Source organism: Theropithecus gelada, chromosome X (genome assembly GCF_003255815.1).
Source record: "Theropithecus gelada isolate Dixy chromosome X, Tgel_1.0, whole genome shotgun sequence".
Lineage (NCBI taxonomy): Eukaryota > Metazoa > Chordata > Mammalia > Primates > Cercopithecidae > Theropithecus > Theropithecus gelada.
In genome coordinates, this window is record NC_037689.1 from 128,285,931 (window position 1) to 128,299,225 (window position 13,295).

Below are 13,295 nucleotides of genomic sequence, written 5' to 3' on the forward strand. Positions count from 1 at the left end.
TCTAATGCAATAGACAGATATTAAAATACAAATAATTATAAAATAATTATGCATTGTAATAAGTGTTACGAGGAAATAACTGTGTTTGATGAAAAAAATGGCAAGCTATTAAATTAGGAAAATGAAAGCATCCACCTTATAGGTTTGTTGAAGATTAGATAATGTGGGTAAAAAATTTAGCATGTCTTCTGGCTCATATTTAGCACTCAGTAAATGGCCATAATAACATGATAATAGTTACTGCAGTGGTGTGATCCTGGCTCACTGCAACTTCCGTCTCCTGGGTTTAAGTGATTCTCATGCCTCAGCCTCCTGAGTAGCTGGGACTATAGGCATGTGCCACCACGCCCGGCTAATTTTTATATTTTTAGTAGACACGGGGTTTTACCATGTTGACCCAGCTGGGCTTGAACTCCTGACCTCAAATGATCCACCTGCCTCCCCAAGTGCTGGGATTTACAGGCATGAGTTAATTAGGTGTGAGGCGAATATTTAACATGGTAAACGATGAGGAAGTGGTCACAGACCTTGAAGGGCTCAAAGTCTACTGAGAGAACCAAGCATATACATGAATTACTAGAATACATTGTATGAATAATGAATAATTGTTCATGCAATAATAATGAATAATGAATAATGAAACTGAGGCACAGAAAGTTTAAGTGATCAGCTCAACATTGCACAGCTAATAAGTGGTACAGCAGGAATATAAGCCCAGTCAGCTCTGATGCCAATCCTCACAATGTAACTCATCACACTAAACTCTCTTCCAAAGAGTACATTTATTTTGTGTTCTCCTAGCTCACTGAAGACATTGCTATCATAGCCCTTACTACATTGTATTTTTTGGGTATTTTTCCATGTCTGTCTCTCCCCAGAAAGCTTATTCCTCCCTGTTATTCCTAGTGCCTAGACACAGTGTCTGACATAGAAAAGATGTTCAACAAGCTATTTTAAACAAATACATGAGGAAATATAAGAGTATACAAAAGAGTCCTCCACAGATATTCTTTCCAGAAGCAGTTGTCAAACTATTCAGAACAGGATACTACTCTATCATTGTACTACGATAAAATCTCTTTTGGAGGGTTTCTTTTGAGGTCTGAGTGTTAAACAAAAATTTCAAATGGAAAAAGAAAGGAAGATAAAATGGTGACAATTTGAAGTATTATAATCCTTACATGCTGATAATATAAAAAATTCACAATTACAGACATATAAACTTCAAGGAAGATAAATCTGGGGATGGGAAGATAGCATCACTGAGAAATTCTTCACTTATGAGAGGGAACTCAAATTTCTTAGAGAATTTAAGGTAATTAAATTACTAAAATAAAAGTCCATGTAGCAGTCATATTTGTTAATTCCTTGAGGCCATGGGACATAAACCTCATTTACTTTTTGTATTCTTTACTGTGACTAGGTCAAAGTAAGTGCCAATAACTGTGTTTTTAAATAAGAAAACTCTACAAGACCTCAGCAACTGTACAAAGTGTGGCTTTCCTCCATAGCCTATTTCATAGACCCACAGCCATCTAAAATCTCTTTGCATTGTGTAGTCCTGAACTGTCAACTTGGCTCTCTAGCCATTTCTACAGGAAGAAGATAGTAGTCTCAGCTGGGCACGGTAGCTCATGCCTGTAAATCCCAGCACTTTGGGAGGTAGGTGGATCATTTGAGGTCAGGAGTTCAAGACCAGCTGGGTCAACATGGTAAAACCCCATGTCTACTAAAAATATAAAAATTAGCTGGGCGTGGTGGCACATGCTGATAGTCCCAACTACTCAGGAGGCTGAGGCACGAGAATCACTTGAATCCAGGAGACGGAAGTTGCAGTGAGCCGAGATCACACCACTGCACTCCAGCCTGGGTGACAGAGTGAGACTCTGTCTCGAAAAAAGGAAAGAAAGAAAGAAAGGAAGGAAGGAAGGAAGGAAGGAAGGAAGGAAGGGAGGGAGGGAGGGAGGAAGGGAGGGAGGAAGGAAGGAAGAAAGAAGGAAAGAAAGAAAGAGAGAGAGAGAGAGAAATAAATAAATAAATAAATAGTGGTCTAAAGGTGGGTGGGACATGGGACATCAGGCCTTCAGAATGCACTAGGACTCAGATAAATGATGAATAATAGTTTTATTTTTAATACTTTAAGTTCTGGGATACATGTACAAAACATGCAGGTTTGTTACATAGGTATACATGTGCCATGGTGGTTTGCTGCACCCATCAACCTGTCATCTACATTAGGTATTTCTCCTAATGCTATCCCTCTCCTAGCCTCCGACCCCCTGACAGGCCCTGGTGTGTGATGTCCCCCTCCCTGTGTCCATGTGTTCTCACTGTTCAACTCCCACTTATGAGTGAGTACATATGGTATTTGGTTTTCTTAATAGTTTTAATGATAGCAATTATAATAAGACTAATAAGAGTTAACAGTTATATAATGCTTACTATGCACCTCACACTGTTCTAGGCACTTTATGTACATTAATTTAAAACTCACAACAATCCTATGAAGTAGGTCCTTTCATTATCCCCATTTTACTGATGAGGTAACAGGAACCCGAGAAGTTAAGCAAGTTATCCATAGTTATATAGCTAGCTTGCAGTAGAGCTGAGATTCAAACTCAGGTAGTCTGGCTCCACAATTCATGCTCTTGACCACTATGCCCTACTAAACTAGGGGATTCATCAAATTATGTAATATTTGAGATGAGGGCTCTAGAGCTCATCATTATACAGATGGGTGCTCTCAATGTCCTCTATTGCAGTGCTAAGTTTGCCCCGCAGGGGACATTTGGCAGTATCTGGAGACATTTTTGATTGTCATACCTGGCAGCAGGTAGTTGCTACTGACATCTAGTAGAGGCCAGGGGCGCTGCTAAACATCCTATAATGTATGGGGCAACCCCCTACAAGAACCAATTATCTGGCCTAAAATGTCAATAGTGCTGAGGTTGAGAAATCCTGTTCTACTGTAGCAATTTTTATGTGTTCTTACTGGAGAACACCTTATACTCCTGGTTTCTTCCACAATCCTTTTCCATCTATCACATGTATAGGCAACTCCAACTTCTGTAGTTTATGCCCTACCCTACTCTCTTATGCTATTGTGCAACTAAGACTAATCTGATCAAACCCTCCTCCCTGACTCCATCTCAAGAACCTATTAACGCTTTTAGCACAGTTACTTCTATGCTTCGCATCAAAGAAATGATCTTTGTCGTGGGGAGTCCAGGTACCATGGAATGCTGATAGGTTGCTGTTTGAGAATAGTCCTGGAAATAGCAGTAGGCACACCATGACAAAGGAAAGAGAAAGGAAGTTTAGAAAATGCTTGCACAAAATGTGGAAGAAAACCTCATTTCTGGCATATCACATAGGACCTCACATACAGTAGGCACTCAAGAAGTATTTGTTGTGAAAGATTATGACCCAGGGGCAGGGTTGGGTGTCCTACCAAGGAATAACATTGTTTTCTGTTCTCTAAGGGAAAGGAAACAGCAGAATAAATCACATTTGGGGTCTGCATTAAGCCTGGGGCTCAAGGCTTTATCTTTTGCGTGGTATTTACTGCTTATGAAGCAATATATTATGGCAGTGCAGGTGTTATTTTGACTTTCTCTTCATATTCTTTGAAAATTAACAATCTATCACTGTTTGTGAACAATGCACTGAAGCCCGAGGCACGGGCCACAGTCCCTCCTATTGCAGACGTCAAGTGACGCCACAGCTTGCATCACCGTGATGCAGGCGAGAGAACTGACAGGGGCTTTTGCAGGCTTTTGTAATACAAGGCTCCCAGATGGCTTGAGAGAGATGATGCTATTAGACAAGCAGGATGGATCAAAGAGCCACTCAAGGGAATCAAGATGTCATAATATTTTTTTTTTCCTTGAGAAAGGACAGGGAGATAAGGGAAGGGAAGACAAAGAGAAGCAAGGGAAGGGTCTTTTTGCTGGCCTATATTTATATAGTAGGGAGTCATTTTCACATGAGTTGTGAGTATGGCAGGGCGGGAGTTGGAAGAGAGTAGCTTGATCCTCAAGGTATACAGATGAGAATCCCAGGGTAGAGGGTGCTTTCACAAACTAAACCTCATCCTGGAAGATTTATTGTTTTAGTCTATAAGCTAGAGGGTCCTGAAGACAGCTACCTCTGTATTGGAGCAGTTATCAAGATGTTCAATATTTAAATTAGATCAATTTAAAGCCATGGAGCCAGGCCAGCCCTCCAGATGGCAGTTGCAGTGAGGGTGTGGTACAGTGAGGAAAAAGAAGGCCACAGAGTTTGGTATGTGCCTCTTCAAGGAACTCACAGCACATACCCTACATTTATGAAGGCAACAAGGTATAGTAGAAGGAATATAGGACTGGGAGCCAGATGGATCTAAAATCCAATCTTGGCTGTACTCCTGACTAGCTGAATGATTTTAGGCAAGTTCCACAAACTTTTTAACCTGTTTATTCACTTGTAGCTAGGGATAATGATACCTATCTTTCATATAAAAGATAATGATAATGACGTTGATTCCTAATATTGATTAAATGCTTATTATGTGCTAAACATTGTTTTAAAGCTTTGCATGTATGATTACAGTAGGTAGCTAGCCAGGCATGAGTGGGGCAGGAGAGGGCTCCCCCAACCCCACCAGGAATGTCAGGCGACTATCAAGTAGTTGTCACACTGCCTCTCTAAAATAATAATTGATCATAGCCAGCACCAGGGAAAGGTAGTTTCCCAATAAATAAAAACATCTGAAACTGGTGATTGGCAGCATCTCAATAAGATCTCCAATACTGGGCAAGTGGGCTCAAGCATGCACATTAAGAGACAAAATGGCACAGTTTAACTGATATATGACCTTCCAGGGGCATTCCACTGGAACAGGGAAGAACACTTCAGGTAAGCATGTGTACAACTCTAGTAAACACACTGAGCATGCTCACCTCCCAAGTGCTAGCAGGCCACCGCACATGCAGGCAGCTTACCCTAAGGGAAGAATCAAGGGAAATGGGATGCAAGATGCTGGAAGTATGCCAGCATATAAAACCCTAGGTCCAAAGTCAAACAGGGCACTTGACCTCCAAGATATCCACTTAGCCCTCTTCCAAGTGTACTTTACTCTCTTTTCGTTCCTGCTCTAAAGCTTTTTAATAAATTTTTACTACTACTAAAACTTGCCTTGGTCTCTTCTTCTGCCTTATGCCCCTCAGTCGAATTCTTTCTTCTGAGGAGGCAAGAACTGAGGTTGCTGCAGACCTGTATGGATTTGCCACAGGTAACTTGGATACTTCCACCACTGACAGTTTTACACAATATAATCCTTACAACAACTCTATGAGACAAGTGATATTTATCATTATACCCGTTTTATAGACAAGGAGTATGAAACACAAAGAAGTTAACAAGTTGCTCAAGGCCACAGATATAGTTAATGTTGGAACTGGAATTCAAATTCAGGAAATATGGCTCCAGAGACAACATGTTTAACCACTGAGCTATATACCATCACTAAGAATGCTGAGCCCAATATCTGACACAGAGCAAGTACCTGATCATGACTTTAACCCTACTTCCTTTATCTTTCTCTTCCCTTTTTCTGGCAAGGAGGAAATCATTCAAATGCCCTGTGCGGGATCTTTGAGCTGCAGCCAAGGGCTTCTTTGGTAATTTCAGGGTGGGCTGGCATGGGCTGAAGAATCTCAGGGATAGTACTTTCCAGTTCAAGGTTATTACGCAAATTGAGCCAGGAGAATCGGTTGGACCCAGGGGTTCTGGAATACCATCAGGCTCCACTGTGGGAAACTTAGAGGGCTTCCTCAGCTACTAAGAGCAGTGGCTGACTCCCCTAGAGAGGCTCTTCTGGGGCTTTTCTGGACTACAGTCTGTAATTGCTAACCCCCTGGCTTCATGGACTTCTCAGGTACCTGTGAACTAATGTTACTTGGTCTAGAGTGAATGGCTGACTATGGTCCTCTAATCTAGGGTTACATCATCACATTTATTTCATATTTTCTTCCCTAATATTTAGGTAAAGAACACCAAAAAGCATAGATGGGCCTAAAAAAAAAAATGCTACCTATCTCAGTTCCTTTAACATCTGCACTAATTGCCTGTTAGGTCATACAACTCTTTTCCTGGTTTTAAAACAAACACATAAATATTACTGTCAGGACTCCAGATGTTGTAGTTACTGGTTTTCAACTAGAAATCTTAATATTTAAACTAATCAACTAACTGCATTTCAGGTACTGAGCATGCTCTTTAAGTTAATGGCATGGCTGCTGGTGGGGGAGGGGGTGGAGAAAGAAAAAAATAGAAGCATAAACTTTGTTAAGTTCCCAAAGCTCTGTGGTCTGTGCTTTCCCAAGGTAAGTTGAGTAAAAGGTGACTTGGCAACACTGCTGCTATGCTCTTGGATGTCTGGCAAAGATCTCTTGGAGGAAAAAAATACCCACACCAGTCCTGGGGCTAACCCACAAGCTGTTTTGCTGTAGCCCTTGTTGCTGAAAATCTTTCCAACGTGTTTCAGTCTACTTCCTTGCCATAGAAAATAGAGTATGACAAGGATAAATATAGCATGAACAAGATCTGGAGTTTGGAAGGCTAGTTTGAACTCTGGCCCTACCATTTACTCACTATGTAGCAATCACTTACACCTGTGTTTGCCAAATTACATTCCAACCATGTGCATCAGAATCACCTTGGGTGCTTGCTAAATAGGCCAATTTCCAGGGTTCACTGCTGAAGTTTTCACCTGGGTGGCACTGGGGACTCTGCCTGTTGAACAAGTACCCTAGGTAACTCTTATACCCACTACAAATTTGAGAAACACAGAGCTTCAGTTTTCTTATCTATAAATAAGAATGATGCTACCCTTTCACAGGGTTGTGGTGAAAACAACACAGGTAATCAATATGTGCTAGTTGTACCTGAATCTTTGAGTGAAGTTATTGCAAGGCTACGAGATACATTCTGAATATTAATTTAACAAACTTGTGAAAGCCATATACTATGTGGTGGTACCCAGGTGAAAACTACATGTTTTCCTGTCCTTTGAGGGGCTCATAGACTAGTGAGAGTGGCAGATATGAAAACAAAAACTACTGTACAGTTTAAAAATGGCTAAACAGAGATATGAAGAAGGGGGAGACAGTTCCCCTGTTAAGATGGCGCTAAGGAGAGGAGGTGGTGGAGGAGGGAGGGGAGCACTGTGGAAGTGATGTGAAGCTGGAGGAAGTGACTTTAAACTGAGTTTTGAAAACTAAGCCAATTATCATGGCACTACAAATATCTTAAAAGGTACAGAATAAGGCTGCATTTGTACTAAGTCTAAAACTTAGAATGGAAGTTGTTCTTGTTTGGGGAAATGGGAGTGAGTGGAGAATATTTGCCATATCAATTTCCTTATCATTTCTCTCTCCTAAAAGTAGAATGTGGAACAACTGGAGTCATTTTGTATTCCCAGTAGGTTGACTCTGAGAGGATGGGTGTTAGGCTATATTGTTGACTTGCTGTGCAAGTCATTAACTACAAGGCCATGGTCTAAGTCGGTGGGAAGGCGGGGTGGGACCCTGGCCATGATGACTATAAATAAGTCAGGTGGTAAATCCTGCTGATAATGGGACCTTTGGCTGAAGTACTAGCTGCCTCAGCAGGGCCATCCTCAGATATTAAGGGCAATGCTATATATACACATACAGCCGCAGGAGGCAGTGACTAACGGCTTTGCCTTGGGCCAGCAGTTCTGGCCCCTTTCTTGCTTCTTTACCTCTGCAAAGCAGCCCAACTGGAGTTTTCAAACTCTACTCCAATTTGACAAATAATCAAAAGACAATAGACTTTATTACACATACTGTCACATTATCTTCACTACCCTTCATGTTTCAAATGACTGATTTTTTCTTTTTTTGAAAACCATAACACATTCCCATCAACCACTAGAATGCATTTGGCTAGATCAGGCATGATAAACTCTCAAGCCTTAATGCTGAACGATGCTGAATGAAGAGAAAAAAAATGGGGTTATAACAGTGGTTAAGATCATAATCTTTGGATTAGATCTGAGTTCTAGTCCTGGTCCACCATTTATTACCTGTGTGATGCTAGGCAAGTGATTTCATGTCTCTGTGCTTCATTTTATACATCTGAGAAATGGGATAATAATAGAACCCATCTTATAGGGCTATAGTGAAGATTAAAGGAGAAAATATACAAAACAGATCTATCGTGGTGCCTAACTTAGTAAATGCTTGTAGAATACTAGTAATTATTATCAATATACTAACAATGGTGGGCATTACCTCTGATATCTTATGGAAAACAGGGGCCACTGGGGTAAGGAAAGAGGGGAGTGTTACAATTTCTTCAGGTGGAAAGAACATGAAAACACCAGTACAGGAACCAGCCATTAATAATATTAGATTGGTGCAAAAGTAACTGCGGTTTTGTGATTAAAAGTCATGGCAAAAACGGCAATTACTTTTGCACCAACTTAATAGGAGAGAATGTATTTACAACAAAAAAAGGACAAGATGGTTTATCTTTAACAAGTGCTTTACCAAGAACACTGCCAGAAAAAAACAGTGGGATTAACTTGTATTCTTCTCATCTGATTGATGCATTTTCTAAAAGTGGTACTGCTAATAAAATCCTAAAAAGATTTTCCAGTGTTACCCTCCTCCACTGTATATACCCCCAGCCCATCAGACCTGCTGCCAAAACCTATTTGCTTTTTCCCTCTAAAACCATGGATGACATTTGTATCTGTGCTCTCTCTCCTGATCCCCCCATCTGTGGTGGAGGAAAGCCAGAATTACCTAATGTTGTAGCTCAATTATCCATGACAAGATTGGGAAGCAAGGGGGTAGGCAGGAGAAGAACCTGCTCTTCACAGACAGCTTTCTAACAAGACAAACGGAGATTATGGCCACTGCTGTGACCTCCACGACAGCTGGGCACAGGACACCCGCTGTATCAGCATACTCCAGGAACAATACATATGCAAGTAAATTTGGTTGGCAGTTTGTGATTCTGGGACAGTATTAATAATAGTGCTTTTCCTGAAATCTATCCTGTATGTGATGTATTTTGCCATGTTTAATTCAATAGCTCTTCTGAATATTTTAATATAGCAACAGTAGTCCAAATAGCAAACACATGTGAGTTATTAACTTTCTTTTATCCATTTCTGCTGTAACTTAAATTTTCTTCCTGAGTGAATCTCCAGGCCACTAGTGAAATCACCTTTAATCTATTTGTGCATGTGTGTGTGTGTGTGTGTGCGCGTGCGTGTGTGTGTATGTGTGTGTGTATTGGCATTAACATGGAGGAGACATAAGCTGTTAAAAAATAAAAGGCGTCTGGGCTAGTGATGATCTCCAGAGTAAACCTTACAGGGATTGGTAGAGCAAATTTGATTTGAAAATGATTACAAAGGGTGAATTCCCTGTAAATAATGAATTGGAAAGAAAATCAGGCTGGGAGTATTTGCTTATCCACTTATTTCCACATGGAAGAAAAGCTGTAATTCCTGACAGCCTGTGCTTACAGTGTGACTAGATTGGCCAGAGAGAAACCAATGGGTGATAAAAATAAGTACACAAGCCCACCAGTTCATTGCATTCTCCGTCAGGTCCAACACCAAGGAAAGCCATAAAGATAATAAGTCTTTGGATAACAGACCATAAATCCATGGTTACAGTTCAAGCACTTAACTTCAAATTCCCAAGTGACCATGCCACTGTTCTTGTCTGTTAAAGAAGCTAGAAGTTCACTGTCAGAAAGGAGGTGAGGTGATGGGCAAGGCAGCTGAAATACTCAAAGACCCCAGGAAAATTCTGGGAAAGCATGCCTCCTTGCAAATCACCGCTTCCTGAGAAACTAACTCGTATGTCACTGGGAGACACTGTCAGAGCCAACTGGCTAAGGTTTCTACCAAAGTGAACCTAATTTTCAAGAGTGGCTATCTTCCTTGAAAATGTAAAGCTAATTTCTGTACACCAAATCCTATTATTTTCCACTGACTCACAGTGTCTTTTTCTAATTTTTTAAATTACATATTGAGTAGGTACACAGGAAAATTTGTAAGATACAAGTGTAAAGTATAAACAACAATGCAATGAAATTTGTACGCCCAACATGCAGTTTAAGAAAAAGAATATCACTATTACCTTTAAAGTCCACCATGTACCCCTCCCTAATCGCTTCCATTTCCCCTCAAAGATAACTACTGTTTTGAATTTTGTGTTAATAATTCCTTGCTTATTTTATAGTTCTACTACATAAGTTGATACTGTCTCTTCAAAAATGTTTTATCTTAATTTCTAAAGGATTCTTTAGTTGCCAAGAGCTTTCTGTGCTGTTCTCCTTCATACTCCTGTCCCACCCTGCCTCCCTCTCCCTCCCCTCCCTCTCTTCTTCCTTCTCTCTCTTTTTCTCTACCTACCTTCCTTTCTGTGTCTCTCTCACCACCCCTCCTCCACCCAGCTAGATGAGTAATTAGTGATCTAGGAACAAACATGAGTGCCAAAGATATCAGTTAGCAGTGAATTCATATGTAAAGGCAGTAATTATTTTTTAACATGGCTACTTTCCTTTGGTTCTTTAAATGAATGCCTGCATGGGCCCTAATTCGTTTATCCAGAAGTTCAGAGGTGATCAGGCAATATGGAGGTGGCAGCAGGCTACAGAGCAGGGTGACAGAGCTGTGAGTATTGCCTAGCATGGGTACCTCAGGGGTCTGGAGCCAGAAGACCGTGCTATTTGCTGGCTATGTAACTTAGGCGAGTCACTTAATATCTCTGATCCTGGGTTCCTTCATCACAAAATTGTAGAAAACAATAATACTGATCTTACAGGGTTGATGAGATAAACAAGGGATATTAATTGGAAAAGTATTTTGAAAGCTATAAAATACTATATAAAGGTAAGTAAACAATGTTGCTGCTCTGCTGCTGTTGATGACATCGATTCTATTAAAGTCGAGGTAAACAACTAAATGGTTATGAATTTTCTAAGTTTGGAGCTAATCCACAGATTTATCCTTGCCAGCTGCCTGGTAAAGCCAGCATATCACAGATAAAATTAAAACTTCTTTTCCGATGCTTTATTACTGGTCCACGTGGAAGCTTCCCCCCCCCAACCCCCTGACTTCAAACATCTTCCTCAAATCCCACTGTACCTGCCCAACCTGCGTGTGAGGGAGTTGTGTTTGCTCTTGTCTACGTCAGTGCCGGAGCCCAGGGCAGAAAGTAGTCACACATTATAGGCATGTAACATTTTCTCTTCCTAATCATTTCTCACAGGACAGTGCAGGTTGGTAACTCAAACTGAAATGTATGCAAGATGTGCCCAGCACCTGATCAGTTTGCGCCTGAGGAACCTTCTGAAGGTCCTGACTTTTGCCTGTGTGCTATTAACATAACCATTTGCATGTCATTTCCATTCTGTTTTTTAAAGGGTCTCTCCTTGAAGATCTATGAGAATGAGAGTAAGCAGTGGAAAGCCACGTTTCCATTCTGCAAACGATATAATCAAATCTGTAAATGCGCAAAAACACACACAAGAGACGCTCCATAAAGCTGCTGGCAATTATTTCGGTGAACAGACGCAAGTTGTGCACAATTCCCCACAGCTGCCTCAGGTGTTGAAGGAAGAGATTCAAACAACAGAGGGGAAATATTGATCATCTTTTTGAACATCAAGTTAGGCTACCTGCTTAGGTGCCCAGGAGGGGGTGAGGGAGGAAGAATGCTGGTAATGTTCCCACACGTTTCCCAGCTTGAGGCTGGACAGCCACATGCCCATCTGCTGCTAAGAAAAAAAACAAAAACAAAAAACCAGACAGGGCTTAAACACATAGGAAAGGCTGTTTGACCTTTCAGGTTGTAAGACTCTTGCCCTCCGCCTAACAGCTGACGCCTAGAACAAGCAGGCAAGCCCCACATGGCCTCTGAAGGGGCTAGCATGGGGGCTCCAGCTGAGGGGCGGCTGCAGCTATGGCAACCCATGCCCGGGAATGAGTTAACACCAGCCAAAGGGGTTAATGGAAGAGGCAAGAGCTTTTATACAAACACATTAGGGAAAGAAACGCAATACAGCGGGAATGAGGTCCATTAATAAAGCTGAGTGATAAAATCCACCACCATTCTCAAATAGGACTTGGCAACCTAAAACTCCTTTTCCAAATTAGGGTCCTGTGTTTTATCTGCTCATGGGGACACTAAGCTTCTATCTTTAAAAAGAATAAAAACAATATTATAATATGAAGTGTAAAAGGAGAAAATAGGATAGGCAAAAGGGTAAAAATTAGACTTGCAAACAAAGGAAGGAAGAGAAACAAAAGAGATGTGTACAACTATGTTCTGAATATGTTCAAACGGCTTGTTATTACTAACAATCACCACCTGACAATAAATTACCCCTCTACATGTGGATTACAAGCTGCATTATTATGATGCATTAGAATCAATCTGAGTACTAACGATAATGGGTGGCTGGGTGGCTAAACATGGCCCCCAATTACTGCTGGGTGCCCTCTCCCTTTGTGGCTACAAAACAACTGTCATCAATATTCTCTCATAGAGAGTGTTTTCTTATCAGCATTACGTCCTCAAATATCCCTGGAAAGCAGGTCGATACTGATGGATTTTTCTGAGGAAAAAAGGGAGGCACAGAGAGGTTAAGTGAAAATCAGCAGAGGCCGCCCTCCTGGCCCATCAAAGAATTTGGGTTATAAAGGCAGCAAAGGTAAGGAAGCGAAGGCCTTCAGCCTGCTCTTTCCATGATGGCAGCATCTATGGAATGCAATGGGTCAGGATTTTTACGCACCCTCTCGGCTATAGTGAAAAGCATATAATCCTTAAGCCACTGCATTTGGAAAATCTGATTGTAGCTTGCAGCACAGACCCACAAAAGACATGTTTACTTCTGGCAGAGTCTAATACAAGCTTAGAGTAAAAGCTTACTTCTGAGAGGAAAAAAAGAGTACATCTCAGTTCAGAAACCAGTATAATCCACTGGGGGTAACATTTTCTAGTTACAAATGAACTAACAGGTACTTACGGAGCCCTGTTGTGCTATTTGTTAATGGCTGAGAGGGACACAGGAGAAGCAGAAGACTCTGAGTAGACTGAAGCTCTTTCCTCAGAGAGCTTATCTACTTGGAGTTGGGTGTAGACAAATTCACACACAAAATAAAGACCAAACAAGACTCTACAGAAGTCCCAAGTATAGAGTGACAAGTCTGGTTTGTCATACTGGTTAGAGGAAAAGATGGGATGTTGGCATATTCCTGCATG

At 41.1% G+C, this 13,295-nt stretch overlaps 1 protein-coding gene across 4 annotated transcripts in view; it reads right to left on the reverse strand.

Annotated features, from left to right (window-relative positions):
* ENOX2 (ecto-NOX disulfide-thiol exchanger 2) overlaps window positions 1-13,295 on the reverse strand; it is a 291,824-nt gene that overhangs the window by 90,150 nt on the left and 188,379 nt on the right. Inside the window, exon 1 of one of the 4 annotated variants that reach the window (XM_025373304.1) lies at window positions 1,507-1,552. The exons of the other annotated variants lie outside the window; for them this stretch is intronic. Within the exon in view, the coding sequence (XP_025229089.1) occupies window positions 1,507-1,552 (46 nt within the window). Of the gene's footprint in view, window positions 1-1,506; window positions 1,553-13,295 lie in introns of those variants that run through there. 4 annotated transcript variants of the gene reach the window in all.